Genomic DNA, 22673 nt, shown 5'->3' with positions numbered 1-22673 from the left:
CCTCCTCCCTCCTCTCCTCATAGTTCCACCCTTCTTCCTTCTCCTCCTCCTCCCTCCTCTATGCCTCAGAAAAGGGGAGCCCCCCCAACCCACCCCAGCACATGAATGTCCTGTTTAAAATGTGGGCTTGGATGATTTCTTCAAAATTTCTCCTGGGAACATTATTATATTGAATCAGTTTGTTTCTTGTCCTCACTGATCAGTGAGCATCTCAAAAAAAATTAAGGGGATTGGGAGACAGATTTGGCAGAGGAGTGCAGGGAGGAAAGGTCACAGCCAGATATCATGAATAAAGCACCCCATACTTGTAGCAAGAGTTCTGTGACAGATGCTGTCCAGTGATGCCTGTCCACACAGATTGGCTCTCCAATGAAGCTCTAAGTTCTCAGTAGAAGGCAATTAGGAAAATCCTCCCCAGCCCTCTTGTGCATCTCTAGATGGTCATTGATGGACCTTGCACAAATTGCTGAATGTTCTCAATACTTAACAGCCATGACTGATGTTGGTGGATGCAATTCTCCAGCATTTCTTAAAGACTTTGCAAAAACATCCATTACAACAGCGTTGTCTTTTAAAATGGTATATCAGGTAAGTATTGCAGAAAGTAGCAAATTATTCTTGCTATTTCCACCATCTCCATGTCTAAAAATGAAACTTAAAATGACAGGACTATGTTACTAATTGGAGGGAAAGCTAATAGGCCAGGACTTGAACCCGAGTCTCACAATGAGCACAGCAGTTACTAGCACTGGTCACATGACCCCTGCCTGCATGTGCCAGGGTTTTCTTCACTTTAACTATACTATACTATACTATACTATACTATACTATACTATACTATACTATACTATACTACTACAGATAACTGAGTGCCTCCAAATGGGATGAATTCTTGGTTCAGTCAGCAGTTGAGGAGAATGGAAGTGATGCTCCTTGTGTTTTCTGTATGTTCATGTTTTGATGCTGCTTCTTATGGTCTTAGCATGTTCTCATTACAATTATATGTATTTTTATGTTTATAGAGTGTTTGAATAGAGAGTTATGATTTTGTCCTTTGTAAAAGCAATGTCTGTGCCTGAATGTTTAGAGAGTCCAGTGATAGGAATTTTTATTTCTTTCTGTGTTGTCATAAAAACAAAAAAGAACATGTGCCAGTTTGAGACGCAGCTGCAACTACGCAGTAGATGCTTGAGCATCTTCATGTACCAGCTACCGTGCTAGTCAGTTCTGCTGGCTAGCCTTAGATCATTTCATGCTCATATCACATCTGCATTGTCAGTGAAAATAACTCTTACACAGGAAGAAACCTAGGGAACTTAGGAAGGTTCACCAGGGCCACAGAATTGGGAATTGATTGAGCTTGTTTTTAAGCCTACTCACTTCAGCTCAGATGCAAATATAGGCATTCTCTGTTTATCATAGAAAGATCAAGCTTCTTCAGAGGATTATCAATTGCATGGCAACTACCCCGTTTGGACTTTAAGAATTTAATCACAGAGGCTGATCTTGTTACTTTGTATTTTTCTCAGGTTCACTGGGACAACCTGTCCATCTTAAAAATCATCTTTGAGAACAAATAAAACCAGACACCCCCCCCCCCCACACACACACACACATCCCATCTATACAACTGAGACAAAATATTCTGAGATATTGAGCAGAACTTTGTAATTTAAGTGGGGAACTACACATTGCAGAATTCCTTCCTTTGCCAGGAAAGGTATTTAGCAGAACAAGTAGATTGTCTATTGTTTCACAAATTCATTATCATAGAAGTATTTGCAACCAGCAAAGGATTATGGAGTCCTATATTAATGACAACTGTAAGAAAATATCTACATGTACGTGCCCCTTTATAGATGAACCCTAGAGACTGTGGTGTATTGGTAATAGTGAAACAGCATTGGTTGGTTGGTTTTTCTTCTCTGCAATGTGAGGTGTAAAGACACCACAAATTAAATTCAAAGGGGAAAGGTAAAAGTAAAAGTGAACAAGGAAGGTAAAAATCAGTACACTTTATTAATTATAAAATGAGAGGACTTTGCTTGCTTTAAAATGATGATATGAGGAGCGGAGAACAGTGCTGACTGCTCTTCTAGAGAAATGGGGTTCAGTTCCCAGCACCCATATGGCAGCTCATACCTGCCTGCTAACTCCAGTCACAGGAGATCTGATGCCCTCTTCTATTTCACTGGCATTGCACCCACATGGTTTATATTCAAGTGCAGGCAAATCACCTATTCATAAAATAAAAACAAAGGTCTAAATATTTATTTTTAATTTTTTAAATAATTTTTATTTTTATATTAATTACAGTTTATATTAATTACAGTTTATTTACTTTGTATCCCAGCTGTCATCCCCTCCCTCATTCCCTCACAATCCCATCCTCCCTCCCTCAACTCCTCCCTATTCCTTTCTAAGCCCACTGATAAGGGAGGTCCTCCTCTGCTTCCATCTGACTCTAGTTTATCAGATCTCATCAGAACTGGTTGCAATGTCCTCCTCTGTGGCCTAACAAGGCTGTTCCTCCCTTGGGGGCAGGGGGAGGTAGGTCAGATGATGGTAAAGGCATCATTTCTGAAGACATTAACATGGCCATACTTCTGTCTTGAAATGATGATTTATTATGGACCATGGAGCATCTTTGCTCCCATCAAGGACCACATTTGAAAATATTTGTGTAAAAATCTTAAGTGCTTGAATTATGTCTGTGATCATATAGTAGTTTGGATAATGGACTTAATTTCTACAAAATAACTTATGTTGTTATAAAACCTTAAATCATGTTTAATTCACTGGTCAGACATTTGTATCCTATTGCTAAGTATTATACCAGGCACCAGAAAAGCAGCCTTCAATATGAGAATGATTAATTACCTAATCCATAAAATGATAGAGCTGCCTCCAAACTGAAAACAGCTGCATTTTCCATTACTGTATGATAAACATTAGGAGCCAGAAAAATAGCAACCATATTTTCTACTGTAGAACTCTTTGTTACTCAAAAGTATTCAACAAATTACTATGGTTGAATTAATTAATAAATAAGTAAATGCATGTGAGAGTCAATGAAAATAAACTGCATGACTGCACTTGACTGTACATTTATTTCTTGGTCTAAATTTGATGGCTTCTGTCAGCGAGGCCTTCTCTCCATAATTTTCATTTCAAAAATAAAATAAAACTTTCAATATATAGTTAGATTTTGAAGGAAAACAGAAAGAGAGAGTCTCCATGAAATTAAATAAAAGTTCAGAAATATAAAACTATTGTAATAGAGTATGTAGGAGACCAGAGTAGCTAAGAGATATTGAATATGAAATAAAGATAGAGAATGATCATTTGCTCCCTACCCCCAACCTCAGTCCTTTTTAAAGTAGGATGTATCTTAGTGCTATTCTGAAGGGCAAGGATGTTTCATAAAAGTAGGCAGATCAACTTAGCGCAAGACATTTTTCAGCTTTGCCTACCTTCTAACCTTTAGTCATTCTTTTTTTCTAGTAAATATAATGTCATTTTTTTCTGTTTGTTTTGTTTCTCTACACTGAATTTCCACCATGAAGTATAATGTGAATATATATATTCATTGTCACTTCCAGAGGCATTATAAGTCAGGTAAAATTTTTGAAACATGATTTTTTTTTTTTTTTGGCCTCAGTTCTTATCCTCAAGTCTTAGTTCTGGAAAAGAATCTATAGTTTCTCACCCTTATTTTGAGACTGTCATATATGAACAATAGTGAAAAATACAGTTTGTCACAAAAAGATCTGTAGTGAAACTAGAATAGGTGACACAAGGCAAAAGGATTCTGACTGTAATGAGAGTAACATATTCAAAAGCCATGTATAATACTTTTTGGAGTCTTGAAGTCAAGATGAAATACACACTATTTACATAATTATATTTACAAAATTATTTGTTCATAACCATGGTTATTTTCATACAATAATTTATCTATGTAAATCTTAAAGAAAATATGCCAGAAATGTAAGTAGTAATAAGGTTTTAAGCAAGTCCTATTAATTGAGACAAATGTTTAAATACAGCGGTGAACTGTGACACACAGAAGTATTTGAAACAGAAAAAACATATCTAAAGAGTTCTCAAAATTCTGATTTCAAGATAATTTGGAAAGGTACACATTCTTCTATTTTAATATAATAAAATTATGCTGAATGCCTCATACAAATTCATTTGCACATTTTAAAATAAACACAACAAATAGACCAAAGAGTGTTTCTGTTAAAACTACAGATACAGCCTATAACAGGGAGCATTTGTGCATAGATCACCCTGAGAGAATCTCTTTCTTTGTGTGTCTGTCTCCCTCTCTCTGTCTTTCTTGTCTCTGTCTATTTCTCTTACTTTTTCTGTCTCTGTCTCTCTGTATCGATCTCTGTTTCTCTGTCTGTCTCACTCTATGTGTATCTCTCTTGCTCCTTCTCTCTTTTCTCCTCACTTAGTACTGCTGGTAACCGACCCCTTTATTTCTCTGTTTGTTTAAATGCTGCAGATACCATATGGCATAGAGCAACAGTAAAATTTGGATCCTAGGATACATTAGGTTGTTATACACAGTGAACAAGACTTAGGACTTAGTATCTCTGAATCTATTTACTGGAAAGGAATAAGTCATTGCCAGGCATGGATTGGCACTTCTTAACTCATTGATTAATAATTAAACTCACATGTATGTACTATATACCCCATGGTATAATGAATTCTACCTTGGGAAAAGGAAGCATCCCCAATACTGCCTTGTGAAGAGCCAGCTGCAGTGAGGGATACAGACCCTGTTCAACTGACAGGATTGGGGAGAGGGGTTGGAGTAAAAAGGAAATGTAGTCAATGAAGTAGATGCTCAGCAATATTCTCCAACAATCCACAGAGCTGTCCAAAGACATCATCTTATTAATTGTAATTAAAATTTAATATCAGGTGTCATCAAGTTACAACCAAGACGAGCAGTAACGAGCATATAAAGTCTACATTGTGAACACTTCCCTTCTCTCCAAAAATTTTGCACATCAAATTTGATTCTTACAACATATCCACAGGATAAAGAAATTATTATTTTCATTTTCTTTCCTCTTTGCTCATTTTGTTTCATTAAGACAGCCCAGATATCCTAGAATTCCTGCCCTAGCCTCCTCAATGCTGGGATTACAGTCATGAGCTACCAAAGCTAGGTTAGTTAGGGGAATTATTATGGTTCAAAAATTGAGATCCTTCCATATGTATCCACATATGTGTGTGTGTGTGTGTGTGTGTGTGTGTGTGTGTGCACGCGTGTATGATTTAGACTATAAGATGCAATCCAAGACAATGGACATCATTTCTAAGACCATAACTGAGACTTGAATTCTGAACTAAGTTTTGGCCAACATTAATCAACCTAGTAGAGTGATCCTCAGTCTTCTGAATGCTGTGATGCTTTAATACACTTCCTCACATTGTGGTGACCTTCAAACATAAAATTATTTTTGTTGCTACTTTATGGCTGTAATTTTGCTGCTGTTATGAATCACAATGTAAATGTCTGATATGCAGGATAACTGATATGTGATCCCTGTAAAAGGGTTGCTCTTTCTCCAAAGGGGTCTCATCCCACAAGTTGAGAACTGCTAACCAAGTAGATCTTTAGGTGTGTCAGCTCTGCCACATCCAAACTACACATTAGCCAAACAGTGTGAGCCACAAGGAGGGAAGAAGTCAAGTATAGAAGCTTAGCACTCCAATTCAAATGGAACCAGTAAAGGACGAATTCTCTTAGTAGCAAATGAAATACCATTATGAAATATGAGATAGATAAAGCTCATTCTCCATCATTGCCCAGGAACTTTTTTTGTAGTGCATTTGTTCAGATGCTGGCTTATTTGGGAATCTTGATTGATGACCTTATCTATATTTTGAAAATTAACTTATTAAGTTCTTTGTTTCCAAACAGATCCCTATCCCTTGTTGTTTCATTCCAAGCATTGTGTGACACAAAAGTTCTCACATACCACCCCCTGGCTTAACTAACAGTCTGTCCAGTGGACACAGGTTCTGATAATTCCTTCTAACCCCCCTTTAGCCTCCCCAAAAAAAGTTTTGGATAACTGGCTGTCTGTGGCTCCATCCTACAATGTTGATTTTGAATTTTCAATTAACAATCATTAAATACTGCAAAAAATTTATCAAAAAAATTCATATCTTGATTATTTTAATTTTAAAAAAGTATTACTAAAATACTATCACTTCTATTTGTTTATTATCAGGATATAATAAAATATTACTTGACAAAATTCTATATGATGATTGAAGGACAAAAATATCTCATAAAGACAGAAGTTAATAAGAAAGACTTTGTTTTCTCAACAAGGCCTCAGTCAATCAGAAATCAAAATGAAGAGGAGTTAACATGAAATGTTTAATGGGAAGAACAGAAACTAAAGAAACACCAACTAGAGGTTGGGAAATAAGCCCTATCTCAGGGTTTATGGTAAGGATACTGTAGACACTGCATTCAACTCAAATCACTTCTTCCCACATAAATATATGTCTTTTGTAGATATTTACAACTATTGCAAGTTGAAAGAAAATTAATTTCTTAGTATTGTGAAGCCACCAGGGTAGATGAGTAGGACTCAACCAATGACTGTGTAACTTTGAATCTCTTGTCCTCTTACTGCCCTGAAATGTCGATTCTAGAAGAGACTGAACTTGTGGAAGTTGACGGAGGATTTCAGTGAGAAGAAGCTTCCTCATCTTCTGTCAAGTAATGTATAAGAGTGGAGAGGAAAATGGAGATGAGCAAAGAGATTTATCCTGCTATGAAGCTCTGAAATTTTGAAAGCACTGGTGGAAATAATGTCTGTTTCCAGCGTTGTTAGACTATTAGTTAGGCTGAAATAATGTAAGGATAATGTTTGAATCCTGGATGAGGAATTCGAGACAAATTAGACAAAAAAATATTGTAAGGTTACAGAATCATGAGGAAAGGAGTTTCATATCAGACATGAGTCTGGCATGGAGATATATGGATTTCAAAGCCATGGGGTGTTGTGAATCTACCATGTCCTTAGTGACCGTTTCTATTTTTTGTTTTATAAGATTCTGTAGTTATCTCCTACAAGGGAATTAATAAATAAGAAATCTCAATTATTTATTCATTCAGGTAGCGATAATAGTATACTATCAGTGCAATACATAGCATATCTTAATACATAACATCATTACAAATTTTGACACAAAATGTTTATTGTAAATCCCAATCTGTGGGAAGATACTTGCACAACCCTGTTTACTGCAGCACTGGTTACAATAGCCACGATGTAGGACTTTTCTACATGCCCATCAACAGATAAATGAATAAAGAAAGTATGTTTCACCACGTGGTACGGTTTAATCAGTTGGAAAATAAGAGTGACATTATGTCATCAGAAGGGAAATAGGCTGAATTGGAGTCCTTCTGGTAAAGCAAAGTAATCCATAGTTAAAAGACAAATATTGTGCTTTCTCATACACAAAATCTAGATTTAAGTGTGAATTGATATGAAATGTTTAAATAATATGAAAGTAAAAGGCATATGTGAGAGGTGAAAGAATCATAAAGGGGAGGAGAGAAGAGGATAAACAAAGACAAATGTTACATGCTAAAAAATTAAGAAAGACTTTGGATGTTGGATGGATTTTGATTAGTGGCTTAGTGGGAAGAAAATAGAGAATAAGTGATGGTATTAACTATTCAAGTAGATTAAAAGACAGAAAAAAATGCAATAATCTATTTTTTCCCTCTATGCCAAGAATTTAGTTACAGGTTTATGTTCAAAGATTTCTTAGGTAAACAGTAAACTACAAGATTGGTACAAGTAAATGAAGAAGTTTCTGAATTTACTTAAAACAACAAATAGAGGGTACAGAACTGCATCCGTGCTTAAGGGCATATGCTACTCTTCCAAAGAACACAAGTTCAAGTCCCTGTACCAACAAGACAGCTCACAGTTACCCATAACTCAAGTTCCAGACTCTCAGGAGCCTTCTTCTGACTTCCATAGTCTCCAGACACAAGTGATAACATATGTACATGAGATAAAACACTTATATAAATGAAATGAAAAAATTCTTTAAAACATAAAAAATAAAAATAGAGCAACACATGCTGAAATCAAACATTTTACAATAAGACTTTCAAAAATTGAACTCTAGCATTGATATTTTTCTTCCCTTAGTGTTCATATCAAGCAATAGAACACTTGTTCATGTGTCTCATTATATATCTAATTTTCTCTTTTAATGAATGTGGTAGTATCTTTTTCACACTGAGGTACTTTTTCTCCTTCTGCCACATTTTCTGTTATTTTAGGTTAATTTTATCATGCGTCTTTGTAAGCTAACTTGAATCGTTTAGAAACCAAGATGAATTGGGATGGGTGAATTCATGTGTACATACCTGGATGTTTGGCTGGATGGCTAGTTATGGAGTAAGAGATGATCACAGTTTACTGAAGGTGTAGATAGTCTCATTAATTAGACATGTAATTGTGGTTATGTTTTATAATTTTTCTAGCTCCACTTTCCTTACATATAAAATTAAGAGTGTGCATGAGTGATTACTGAAGTCAGTAACATTACAAGAAAAGCTATGAATACTTAGTGATTATCATGAGTTCCTTCCTTGACCTGTTACATACCCACAGTAAAAGCCTGGATTTTGGAATCTGCTGATCAAAGCTATTCACCACTGGCACACTACAGTCATAAAATATGTTTTATCCTCATTACCAATAAGGATTTCAATTTAACCTGTATGACTAATAAGTCCATTCAGACTGAATAGCTGGAGTAGAGATTTATTTGAACACCATTGAAAAGCCTCAATTTACATATATAAACATCTGTCAGTATTTAATTTGGGAATAGCTTAAATCATTTCAAAAACTGATTTGTCCAAAACCAGAGCAAATTGGACTACCCCACTCTCCAGTTTCTCTTCAGCATCTTTGTTTTACCACCTGTAGTATTTGCAAGTCTTAAACCCCAAATTCTGACTTTTGAGAACAGATTTTTGAAATGGCTTTTATGAAAGTTTAAACTTTTAACTGATTCTCCAGAGTTTCATTATCTAAAACTAGAAATGCAATATGATAATAAAAGCCCAGCATAGTTCAAAAATTATAAAAGACATGCTGTTTTATTTAAAAGTAATAAGTTAGTTTCATGATTTCTTACATTAAATTTCTTTCTTGAATGTTTTATTGTGTTATATAAATTACCGGAATAAACTTCCCTTTTAATTAGAGAGGAATCCAACTTTGTTCTTTCTCTTTTCCCTAAAACACATTTATCTGCAACAATATGTACGTTTCTGCATATCCTGAGTTTTTCATGTTAAGATAACGAGAGTCAAATGTACACAAAAATGCATGTTAAGAAGAATAAGATCTCTTTACCACACTGGAGTTTTTCTGTGCAATCCACTGTCACTGTTCTGAAATCATGGCATACATTTGAAGCAACTGAAACATTTTTGAAGAAAATTGAGTAACTTTCAAGTTTGTCTTTCCCCAAGCAGAGAGATGATTTATGGTCACTTTTTGTAATAGCTTTGGGCTATAGTTGGCAAAGAACATTTAAAAAATGTAAATGCTGGCTATTTTCAGGGATGTATAAGCTCTGCCCTAAATATTCATGAATGCCAAAGCTCACATATTCAAATTTGGTAAGTGAGTATACAAATAGGTAGGTTGTTGTGTTCTTTTAACAAATACTTACTTCTTCCACCTGCGTTCTGGGTAAATTTTATATACATATATATGTATTCTTATACATAACCCATATAATACATATATTATACATTATACATATATAATACATATATTATATATTACTAATATTGTGACATAAAGAGAATATTGTGATATATAAGAGAATAAATTACTGCAGTTTAAAAAGAACATTTACATTAAAGTTTAGAATCAATGAAAGACCATAATTGAATAGTTGGAATTTACCCTTTTCCATACAAAGCATGTTTGTTGTTCAGCTTGGTGTTTCTTGTTTGTGTCTTTGCAGATAGGAACTAATGTTCAGCACAGCCATGTATCATGAAAATGACATCCAGAAATGCTGTTGTTCTTAGAAGGGACATAAAATTTAGTTACTCCTTCACCATATATATTTATTAACCACAAAGACACTTAAGCTGTACTTTATTAGTTTTTTAATGGCAAGTAGTGTATGTATTGCAAGTAATTGTGGAGGAGAACTCTGTGGAAAAGGGGGTGTTGTTATAGTTTGTAGACTAACAAGTAGTCTCCCCTGAAATCCTTAACTTTTGAGTAAATTTCAATAATGGCTCCTGATTACTCTTTACCAAAGTCCTATTATGTGTTAGTGTTCATATGCAGAACATGATATTTCCTTTATTTCTTTCATTTTTCCCATGTTGTTCAGTCTAAAGGTATAGAGACTTCATTTTTTTAGACATGTGAAATAAGAATAGATGCTTGCTATACGCAGGCACAGGCATAGCTCTATTAGGGAATCTCAGCATGGTTCTTTGACATGTGAGTGGTTAAATGACAGTTAGAGACACTTATCTAAATGGGTTGCCGTGTAAAGTTAAGGCTTGCGCTTGATAGCTATTCTGTCTCTTACAACAGGTTATCTTTCTAAGAAAAGGTTATAAACATCAAGCAAAAGTCTAGCAAAGACTAGAATTGATTCATGTGGCATATTTGAGGTTTTTAATAGAACGCTCTCAACAGTAAGTCATAGAGAGGCAGCTCCAAGCTCAGTGAATTAAATTTCAATTACACAGCTTTGGCTAGAGAATTCTTTGGTTCAATCCACCTCCTGAATGAAATTTGATTTTTCTTTTCCTCCACGAGATGCTTTTTTATTTTTTCCCTTTCTTGAGATGCTTCTTGATTTTTTCATACCATGGAGATTTCAACCAAGCTATCTATTAATTTGAGACTTTCGTTCACAGAAGTATTTCTAGTGTTTAGTTTGGGCTGAAAAGTATAATAATCAAGAATATGCATGCATTATAGCAGGAAATTACATTAAATCCTAAGTGTCTGTTTATAGACGAGCTACATTTGTCTGTGATTTATTTTACTTTGAGAGTGCTGTTCAAGATATTATTATACAACTTTTGTATTTTGAATATAGTGTTTTATGAAAAGATACAACATTTTTCTACTTAAAAGGGCATTATCCCTAAAGAAAATAGCTTTGAATGGATTAGCTTGCATAACCTAAGAAACTAGCCTACATAAAACAGTTTCTGATTACTTGTACATATGTAGCAATGAATTCATTATAACAAACAATGCTCCTCAGTTATAGTTGATGTTTGCCTTAGTCACAACTTGAGACTATAAAAGATGGAAGTATAAAACTACCCAATATAACTCTCAAATTTTAATACAATTGCTAACATGAAGCTTCCAGTTGAAAAATAGTTTGTGCAACTTTTAGTAAAAAATATAAAACTCTCCAGCTTCTGCTAATTAAAAATAATGCTGCTACAAACATGGTTGAGCAAATGTCCTTGTTGTATACTTGAACATCTTTTAGATATATCCCCAGATATATAGCCAGATGTCCCTCAGTTGAGGAATGGATACAGAAATTGTGGTACATTTACCCAATGGAATACTACTCAGCTATTAAAAACAAGGAAATCATGAAATTTACAGGCAAATGGTGGGGTCTAGAAAAGATCATCCTGAGTGAGCTATCCCAGAAGCAGAAAGACACACACGGTGTATACTCATTGATAAGTGTATGTTAGACATATAATATAGGATAATCATACTAAAATGTGTACACCTGAAGGTGCTAATCAAGAAGGAGGACCATGGGTAAGATGCCCAATATTCATTCAGAAAGGCAAATGGGGTGGACAACAGAAGAGGGAGAAAACAGGGAATAGGACAGGAGCCTACCACAGAGGGACTCTGAAAGACTCTACCCTGCAGGGTATCATAGCAGATGCTGAGACTCATAAACAAACTTTGGACAGAGTGCTGGACTCCTTATGGAAGAAGGGAGAGATAGAAAGATCTCGAGGGGAGAGGAGATCCACAAGGAGAGAAAAAAAAATCTGGGCCCAGGGATCTTTTCTGAGACTGATACTCCAACCAAGGACCATGCATGGAAATAACCTAGAACCCCTGCATAGATGTAGCCCATGGCAGCTCAGTGTCCAAATGGGTTCCTTAATAATGGGAACAAGGGCTATCTCTGACATGAACTCAGTGGCTGGCTCTTTGATCACCTCCCTCTGAGGGGGTGCAGCCTTGCCAGGCCACAAAGGAAGACAATGCAGCCAGTCGTGAAGAGAACTGATTGGTTCAGATGGAAGGGGAGGATGACCTCCCCTCTCAGTGGACTGGGGAGGGGCATGGGAGAAGAAGGGGGAGAATGGGCTTGGGAGGGGCTGAGGAAGAGGGCTACCACTGGGATACAAATTGAATAAAGTATAATTAATACAACAATAAATAAATTAACAATATATAAAACTTTACTATTTATAAATATAGCTCAAAATTATTTAATGAAAACAACTCCACGTCCATGAAATATTACTGTTGATAAATTTGGAAATCTTCATCAACAATTACAATGCTATCATATTCTAAATACTTTTCATATGTTGATTTATTCCTTAAAAACAATGTCTATTATAGTCATCATATTTAAAGATAGGAAAAATAAAGCATAGTCAATGATTACATTTCAATGGCAGGGCTCCTTAATTTTAGCCCCTTTGATAATTCTTGTTGTATGAGTCATTAAATTTGTTTTAGCCCATTTCATAGCATTCTAAGCCTCCAGTTACTAGATACGCACAGTAATACCTGCCTGCCCCAATAGCCCAGCAGTAACATAGACCTCCAAACACCACCAAATGCCCCTCCAGGTACAGGAGGGGAGGGAGAAGTAATAGCACTATTAGGGTGAGAGCCGTTGGCTTACAGAATGTGTTCATCCTGAACTCCCCTTATGAAGACTATTAAAACCGTGACAGTTATTGATTGCATCAATACATGTAAAAGTTCCCAAGGAAAAAAAAATGAAAACTTCTCTTATAAATGTAATTATTAACTTGATTCTGATTACATTGAAAGAGTCCCTGGGTGAGGACAAGGGCTTCCTGATAGATGTTGGCCTCAGGAAAAGCCCAGTATCTGCTCTGGATTAGAATGGATTAATTTTCCCGAAGGACATCTCATTCAACTCATGATACCATATTACCCAAAGTGGGTGATAGGCTCAAAAACAACTTGTGCCAAAAGCCAGATGGGTCTTTGATGAAACTCATTCTAATGAGAGATGAAGGGCTGTTCAGGACATGGGCTAATGGCTTTCTCTTTGAACAATTATGGTTCCAGGAAATCTGGTATTTTGAACTTTCTTCTTGAAAATGACAGCAGGAGCATACATGTATCCAGAAACTCTTTTAGAAAAATTAAGAGCCAAACCCAATGAAGCTATATCCACATGCTGTGTAAAGGCTTGTATTGATTTTAAGGGATATTGGGAATAAATTATGCTTTAGGACTAAAGGCTCGGGCCATGAAGATTTTTAAAACTTTATTTGCCATTAAAGTGCCTTCTTCCTTGTCTCCAGCTTTCTTAAAATTTAAAGACTCTTTAAATCTTTATCCCTGGTGATATTGTGACTCTCTAATCTTTATGTCAGGCCACGTTATTCCAGCTCCTGTTAAATGGCCTCATCATTTTGTTCTCAAGCATCCCATGAGCAATCCAGATCTCCAGGAATCTCTGCAAATGTGATGAGATCTCCTTCCGGCAGACTTGGTCTGTTTTACTTTAGCATTATCCCAATCTGATGTAAGCCTTCACAGATCCATGCACTAATTCTTCTGGGTTTGTTACTGCACGTGAGCCACTGGGAAAAAAAACAGCCTTGATATTTGTCAGTGTGTTGGTTAGGTAACTTGATATTTGTCAGTGTGTCGGTTAGGTGTGTTGGTTGGTGACTGACTGCTAGGATTTGCACTCTGAGTTTTACTACAGCAACAGTTACCTTTGGTTGTAAGTGCAGTGAAGCAATTATAATGTCACTGAGGAAATGGTCACCTTTCCCAGCCTACTCTGCATACACTTTTTACTTACTATTAAATCTTGATGGTGGAAAGGACAACGAGGAAACAGCTTCTACTATCTGCATATTTTGAAAATGACATATAAATATAAAATTTTAAAGACTGAAAAATATTTTAACTATATATGATTCATTATTGCCTCTAAAAATTATATATTTAATTCTCTACTTTATCTGTGTTTCTCAATGATGACACGTTCCATCTCGAAGCTTTAAAGAACTACCTGTTCACATATGTAAAAATTTATGGCTGTTTTGCTTCAGAAAGCCAACCACAAGTGCTGCATAAAGCCCACTGGTGCATACGTTGTAGCTCTTTAGGGCTGTAATCAATCTCAATTCAACCATTTATGCCAGGTTGTTTTAAATATCTGCATGCTCCTGTATGCAGCCTCTCATTATAGCTGGTTCATTGAGTGTCTACCAACTATAGATACCCAGTTTTGTGTCCACATGTAAAATAAGTTGTAATCAAGATCATACATACAGGGAGTTATTTCTATGCGAGATCTAAAATATGCTTGTGAATCTAAGCTTTATGTATTGTGCCTAGGGGAAGGAATGTAATAAATTTGGTTTCTTAACCTATAATACAAATACAAACTGTGTTTCAGACATAAATGAAATGGAACGAGCTGTTAGGAAATCTTTAATTAATCGACTGACTGTGATTCCTTTGCAGACCACGGATGACATCCTTGTGGCCTCAGCAGAGTGTCCCAGCGATGATGAGGACATTGACCCCTGTGAGCCGAGCTCAGGTGGGTTAGGTTAGTCAATTTTTTTTCTTACTTCCTTGCCTTTATTGTAAGTCTTTGTTGCATGCTACATTCTATAAAGAGAGGTCCATTTATATGTTGAGGGCTACATTAGGCCACCTTATTATAAAGTGGTACTTTATCCAATGAGTTTTTAGTTGGAAATGGGGGTTGGGAAAGGTATATGCTGATAATTTGGGAGCTAGAAGCAGAAGGATGAAGATTTCAAAGACTTCCTGGGCTGCATGAAATGAAGTCCAGACTGGACTATAGGAGATTCTGTCTCACAAAATTAAAAAAAAAACAAAACAAAACAAAACAAAAAAAAACCCGAACAACAACAAACAAAATATCCAATGGGCCTTAGACTTTTAGTAGTATAAATTTTCTCACTCTCAAATAATAAACTAAAATAAAAGCAAACCACAAAAAATCTGTATTTTCACTAGGTTGTGGTGGCACATGCCTTTAATCCCAGTAGTGGCAGGAAGATCTCTGTGAATTTTACTCCATAGACCACCCTGGTCTACGGAGTAAATTTCAGGACAGCCAGGGCTACACAGAGAAATCCTGTCTCTGAAAAACAAATGCAAAAAGCAAAGAAAGAATGAAAGAAAGGAAGGAAGGAAGGAAGGAGGGAGGGAGGGAGGGAGGGAGGGAGGGAGGGAGGGAGGGAAAAGAGAAAGAAAGAGAAAAGGAGAGTAGATACTTTAGAGAAAGTGGTGGGGAGGGAGGCAGCACACATGAGTATTTACTGTTGACTTTCTAGTCTAGTAGCTTCTGGGGTCATTTTTGTATAGAGCTTTTAGAATGGGTTTTTCCTATGGCTGCTTGTACTAAAAGTGGAAAGTTAAAACTTTACTGTGAATTGCAAAAAATCAGTTGACCTTTGTACTGAAAAACCTTTCCACGATCCATCTACTGGAAAATTATCTTAAGTTATATATTTCCAAATTTTGGAAGTTGTGTGGTGATAGTAAAACGAACAGCAGGTACAGTCCTTGACAACTTTAAAAGAAGAAAGGTGTGAAAGTTTAGGATGCTTTTTGGTCACAGGTGCCTACTAATTTCTCCTTCTTTCGGAAGGGTTTGCATCTCATCTGGTGAGAAGGACACTTTTGCTTACCCCTGTGCTGCTAAATGAATACTGTGGGCCCTAACAATGAGTGAATCCCAGTTTGTTTCCACCAAATATTCATGGTAGTAGACGTATGCCCATTAGTGTTGATTTGGTTCCTTGTGGTTTAGCAGAATGACTGCAGGAGATGTGATCACCTCATGACCTTAAAGAAGCTTACCTAGAACCCCAAAAGATCTTGTCACAATAATTGTATTCTTGTAAAATATATATACAATTTCAAAGTCAGTCTAATCATTTTAAAATATGGACTATTTCGGGGTGCATAGGCTGTATCTCTGGGTATCACTTAAACTACTGTTACTACTGGCAGCACATAGAAGTAGTTGCTGGTAAAGGGCAAGTATACCACACTGCATTCTCGGCTGCAGCTGCGGGTGATGCTGGGATTGCCTGGCTCAGCAGATCACCTCCCACAGGACTCTCAGCCCCAGAACGGCCTGTCATATGTAGCTCTTCTGTCTCTGGTACCACTTATTTGATTTTAACACCTTAATCTCTGTCATTTCTCCTGATTCTACAATCAGCCCATGATCCTTGGCCACAAGGTCAAGGTCCTGCCATTATTTTTATGAATTTTCTCACTCCTTTCTCTATGCTAATTAAAACATTCAGGATATCATAATCATCATTATTATTATGGCTTATTCCAGTAACAAACTGATTTTTGTGTATTTATAAGATTTTGAATGTTTTCATTGTTTTGAAGGTAGTCATCTTCTTCAGTATTTATGGCTTATGCTAATGGTAATGAGAACTGCATAGGTGCTGACTAATTGTGGCGCTTGCTGATTTTCCTTTGGCTAAATCCCTCTTCTGTTGAGTATCAGATATCATCCTCTTTAGACAGACCCTTTACCTTAAGTACCCAGGAAATCCACTGTGAGGACTTTAATTGCACTTGAAATTGTCACTTTGTCTTTCTTCTGAGCAAAATGCTCCAATTACTCCAGCATTGCTTGCAGGTCCTATTCAACACCCCTTAGCAACTACTCTTTGCTCTTTTCATTTCTCTTTGTACAATGGACTTCAGAACAGGGTTATGGGAAAATGAGTGAAAGAGATGGGGTACTGGAAAAGGGGAGATGACCCTTTAATCTTCCCATTCTCCATGTTTAATTCAAAAAAAAGTGCATTATGTGTTTCTAATTGTGAATACAGAATGTGCCTGAGGACACAAGCAATATCAGCTGCCCCTGGAACTGAAGCTACAGGCCATTGTGAGTTGCCCTATGTGGGTGCTGTGTACTGAACCTGGGTCCTCCACAGGAGCACCACATCTTCTTAACCACTGTGCCTATCTTCCAGCTCTTCCTCCTTTTAATTTACCCAAGGTTTGCTGCTTTATTAAATGGCCAAGATAATAGGAAGTGAGCAGCATCTTGTCAACAGCTGTGTTCTAGATAGTCTTGGGGTCCTCTCTTCTTTACTGAATCTAAGATGAGCTAAAGAACCTTGAGTACCTACCTACTACTAGTTTGCCAACTACTAGTATAGCTATAGTCTCATCCATAAGAAGGCAAGCAACATGAAACAGGAACCTGTATGAATGCATACCTCCATGGAGCACTTTTTCTATATTTTTAAAAAAATATATTTATTTATTTATGTATATGAAAGCTTTATCTCCATGTACACGTACATGACAGAACAGAGCATCAGATCCTATTATAAATGGTTGTGGGCCACCATGTGGTTTCTGGGAATTAACTCAGGACTTCTGGAAGAGCAGCTGGTGCTCTTAACCGCTGAGCCATTTCTCCAGCCCATCTATAAACTTTTACACACTTTTCAAATACATTGTCTGCTGCCCCAAATATAAGATACATAATTACTGATTCTATCCAATAACTATCTGTGTGTGTGTGTGTGTGTGTGTGTGTGTGTGTGCGTGTGTGTGTGTTTGCATGCCCATGGAGGTCAGAGGAAAATAGTAGGTATCCTACTTTATGTTCTGTTGTTCTCTGCTTTATTCCTTTGAGACAAGTTATCTCATTGTAAACTTGTCCCTGTCCCTATAGCTTAGAATGCATTTTGTCTAGCTAGCTGATTAAGGAGGTCCAAGGATCTGCTTGCCTCTGCCCCCCAATATTGGGTTTAAAGGTATTCAAAGCCATTTTATAATTCTATTTATTATTTCTTTCTTTGAAATAGGGTTTACTGTATAACCCTATTGTAGACCAGGCTGGCCTAGTACTCACCAAGATCTGCCTAAGTCTGGGATTAAAAGTGTAAATCTCCACACACCCAGTGTCAGGGTTATTATTATTATTATTTATGTACGTACTGGGTATTTGACTTGGTGTCCATATGCTGGACAACATGCTCTTTTACTCAATAAGCCAGCTCTTCTGTCTCCTCTTACACTCTTTTACACAGCCTGGTTTATTTAACTTACTATCTTGCCATGTTTCTTTCCTTAGTCCTTAGTTTTCTGTTCCCCAGATCTTGATAGAGTAGGTTGATACTTTAGAGCAGGGGCAGCTATATCTGCTGGAGCACTGGCTGCCACCTGTTCTGGTGACCTTACAGACAGTGGTGTGCCTTCAAGGGATATTCTTTTATATTGCATTATAAATGAAATCTTGACTTTTCCATTCAAATCTCTGATTTCCTTTCCTGGTTCTTCTTTACTGTTAAGTGTAATATTGTGCCCTTAGCAAAATGCTATTATTTTTATAATAGCATCAATTAAAAATCCTTTCATGTATATGCAAGTCAAACTCGAGGCAACAAGGCCTTTAGAACACTAGACCCTAAGGTAGATTTCAGAGACACAGTGTGCTACATGCAGCTATGATCCCCTAAGCCATTGAAAACAGCTACTAACACAAGTTTTCTGGGTATTTCACTTTCCCTGCCATACCACAGACATACACTTTTGAAAAAATAAAAGAAAGCTTTCTCACTGGGATTGTGTCACTTTTGGTATTTAGATGACTTCCTTCCTAAAGATGTCAAAAAACAAACAAACAAAAACATGGAAAGCAAAGCAAATGTAGCCTTGTCTTTACACCAGCAAATTATACCTCTTATTAAGGGTTGGATAGATTTGGATTGCTGTGTGACTCCACTCGGTGCTCTTAATGAAGAGGGAGTTGTGTATTTAATGATTAATTTCATCATTGTTCAAGTGTTACCTAGTCATTATGTGAAGCCACTCCTGTGTTGGCCCTGGGAGGGAAAACACAGTGTAGACCCTCATGTTCTTTTAGAGCTTGATTTTTTTTTAAGGTCTATTTTTTATTCTACTTTAGAAGCAACCCTATATTTGTGCTTTAATTTATTTTTCTTATGATTTTCAAGTCCTTCATCTAAGACATTAAAATATCACCTGTTTCTTTAGAGGCATTTCAAACATTTAAGTGAATGTATTTAAAGTAATTATTGCAATGGCTGGATTGAAGCTGAGCGCAAATGGGTGCTTTTCCTTTTTCCAATTCATTTCTATAAAAGTAATATCCAAGTTATTTTTTCCCTTTTACATAATGCTGTTACTTTTTTTGGCTGAAACTGATGGGCAACTGATGAAACCACTTGGGCCTCCTGATGGGAACAGAGCGTGTTGAAACTAGAGCAGGGACCACCCCCTGGGTGAGAACACATGGACCTCTGTTACAGCTGATTCCAGCCACACACTCCTGCGTGCTGAGAACTGGATGATGGCTTCACGTCGGTCCAGTCGGGGGTTTAGAGTACAAAAGGAAAGCAGGCAATGCAGGACAGCTAACCAAATCCTATCTCTGTAGGCAGAAACCTCACGCTCCCACTGGCCACAGGCCATCACTGTCCGAAAATACCTTCTTATGCTGCATGGACACTGACCTTCCACATGGTTCTTTGTTCTTTGAACAAACAAACAAACAAATAAGAAACCCACTTGTACCTACTTTGCTTTTCCCTCAGCCAAGACACATGCTTTTAAGAGTGGATGGATGGTGGGTGGGAAGTATGATGAAGAGCAATAACTTGTTCCTATATGTGTTTTTGAGTGTTTTCGGTTATTATTATTTTTATTGTACCATTGGTGTGTAAGTATACATATTTCCTATGTTTCTTTTAGAAAAATAAGCATTTGTAAACTGAGTTTCCCTGACACCTTTTATTTTGGATTTGCTTAGTAAACTGTCAGAATGCCAACATTGCAAACTCACCTAAATATTTAGATCATATTCCTCCATCTCAGTTTTGTGCCCTCTCTCGAACAGAATACTATCTCTATACTGGTGGGTGAAATCTTAGAGTGTGATTTCCATAGTGATATTTAAGGCTTTCAATGAAAACAATGACCCTTTTTTGGTGTGGAAGCTTCCTGGTGAATAATGCCAATTTGCTCCAATAAAAACAAATTTTGCTTCTTCCAACATATTTAGAAAAAGCTTCTTATATTTACATGTTGAGGATAGTATGTCAAACCTCATTATAGTTAAGGACAGAGAGCTGACTACACTCTAGAGACTTCTCAAGTAAATAAACCATTGTTGCACTAAAAAAAAAAAAAGGCCTCTTGAATAATAAGATCAGTCAGAATCTCTCTCTCCCCTTCTCTCTCTCTCTCTCTCTCTCTCTCTCTCTCTCTCTCTCTCATCTTTTATAGTTTGTCAGGGGCTGTAGAGATGAGCTGTCAGTGCACCACTATAAACAAACCTTGGCTGGACTTCAGTTACATCTCCTGGGCCAGGTCTTAGATGTATGAGTATAGATACAAATGCATAACATGTATCTTTTGGATTTAGTGAAGACAGCTCCTATGCTCATCAGTGCTTTCAGTCTTTACAAACATTCTATTTCCCACTTTAACAAAACTATAAACTGTTTTCATAGATGTAGAGATTCAAAGGATTGTTACTGAGGCAAACCAGCTCTCTGACCGTCCTAGTTGAGAGAAAGTGGAATTTTGGTTTCTTGAAATGCAGGTTGTTCTTATAAAATTTAGAAACCTCACAAATACAGAATTGGCTTTTAAGATGTTCATTTAAATAATTCCCTGGAATAAATTTAAATTTGATGGCAAAAGGTCCTTCACATGTATTACTATTCATTACAGAAAATTTGCTACAATTACTGTGCAATTTTGAGTGGTTTTCCAGTATGCTATTTTGAGGAAAGATCAAAGGATTTCTATTGAAATGATCCCATTAACCATTAGGAATAAAAATATGTATATTGAACAAGCTGCATTTTTTCATTAAATAAGTAATCTCAGTCATTTAAAGGAATATATCATTTATTAGACCATATTTTTGAGACTGATTAGAAGATAATTTTGTTCCTCTTTTAAATTTGGGTTATTTATTATGCAATCATTCCAAAGTGAGTCTAATTAGCCAATAATAGCCAACACATTGCTTTTAAAATGGAAGATTTTGAGCTGCATCCAGAAATAGAGCATAATGAATGTTGGGTTTTCGGGAACATTAGAGTGTCTCCTGCATCCCAGGGCCCAGCCAGTGTGGAAGGCCCGACACCCAGGATGGTGGCCAAGTTTGGCACTGATGAATGTGCTATCAGTATGCAATACGCTGGACTATTGTTTGTTTCACTGACTTTTTTGTTTTTACTATATATAAATTTAATTCTGTGGGATACTAGGGTAAAAGTAAATGGAATATGGTCTTGATAGGAGAAAGACACATATATCATTCTTAATATCCTTCCTTCTTCCTTCCTGCTTTTCCTGCTTTCTCTCCCTCCTTTCCCTGGGCTGGGATCAGACTACAACCCCTCTCTTATTCTTGGCAACTACACTAGCTCTGAGCTACAAACCTGTCCCTTATCATTCTTACTTTTCTAAACTTGTGTGTTAGAAAGGAAATTTACATTAAAGAAAGTTAAATTGCAAGGGAAATTCATTCCAAATTGTTGTAATAAGAGAGGTGTTGTTAGAATTCTTCCTGAGCTCAGAGATTATGGGGAGAGTAAGCAAGGAGGCAGAGTTTTTAAGAGAAAGGATGGAAACATTGGGGGTAGATTGATTGTTGATCAGGCCAATGGTTTCAACCAAAAGAAGTTTTTCTAAAGCACGGGACTGCCACCCATCCCTGCCTTCCCAGAAGACGCTGGAGAATGAGAATATTACCTCTCTAGATGTTTACATTGCAAAGTGATGATTCTAGGGTCCTTAATTTAAATAGACTGTGGTTTTAAAACTGGAGAGAGGCTTTAAAAATATTTACATATCAAATAGCCAGAGAAGGCATTTAGAATTGCAAGTGTTCTATAGGAAGAACTGTAAAAAGCCAGAGGACAGGGTATAGCCTACCTGCTGTAGAGTTAAACCAAGTTAAATTGCCCAGGTTTGCCTTTACCAAAATCATGTCAGTAGCCAAGGTAGTCATGTTACCAGAGAAATGAGGGTCCCCTCTCAGTTTCTGAGGCTTCTTAATAGAAAAATCACTGCACTTAAAAGAGCTCAGGAATGATTTTATTAGGGTTCAAAAGAAAAGCCCAGGGCAGGCAACCTTCCTAGAAGCGGGAGTATACAGCTGTAACCATGGAACTCAGGAGGTAGAGACAGTAGATAAGACAGTCAAGGTCAAATTCAATTGCATAGTAAATTTAAGCCAACAGGGGATACATGAGATATTGTTAGAAGACCACAAAAAGAAAGAAAGAAAGAAAGAAAGAAAGAAAGAAAGAAAGAAAGAAA

The 22673-nt window shown here is 36.7% G+C and overlaps 1 protein-coding gene across 31 annotated transcripts in view; it reads left to right on the top strand.

The window, feature by feature from the left end:
- Positions 1-22673, top strand: part of Nrxn1 (neurexin 1) — a 1203268-nt gene that overhangs the window by 1162887 nt on the left and 17708 nt on the right. For 18 of the 31 annotated variants that reach the window (XM_055619661.1, XM_055619760.1, XM_055619722.1 and 15 more), the window contains one exon: positions 14811-14898. In XM_055619661.1, the coding sequence (XP_055475636.1) occupies positions 14811-14898 (88 nt within the window). The remainder of the gene's footprint in view (positions 1-14810; positions 14899-22673) is intronic. The other 13 variants (XM_055619732.1, XM_055619820.1, XM_055619794.1 and 10 more) reach the window with 1 other exon arrangement.

Source organism: Psammomys obesus, unplaced genomic scaffold (assembly GCF_907164565.1).
Source record: "Psammomys obesus unplaced genomic scaffold, mPsaObe1.curated_primary_1811, whole genome shotgun sequence".
Taxonomy (NCBI): domain Eukaryota; kingdom Metazoa; phylum Chordata; class Mammalia; order Rodentia; family Muridae; genus Psammomys; species Psammomys obesus.
Note: the sequence above shows the minus strand (reverse complement) of the source record. Positions and strands in the feature narration are given on the sequence as shown.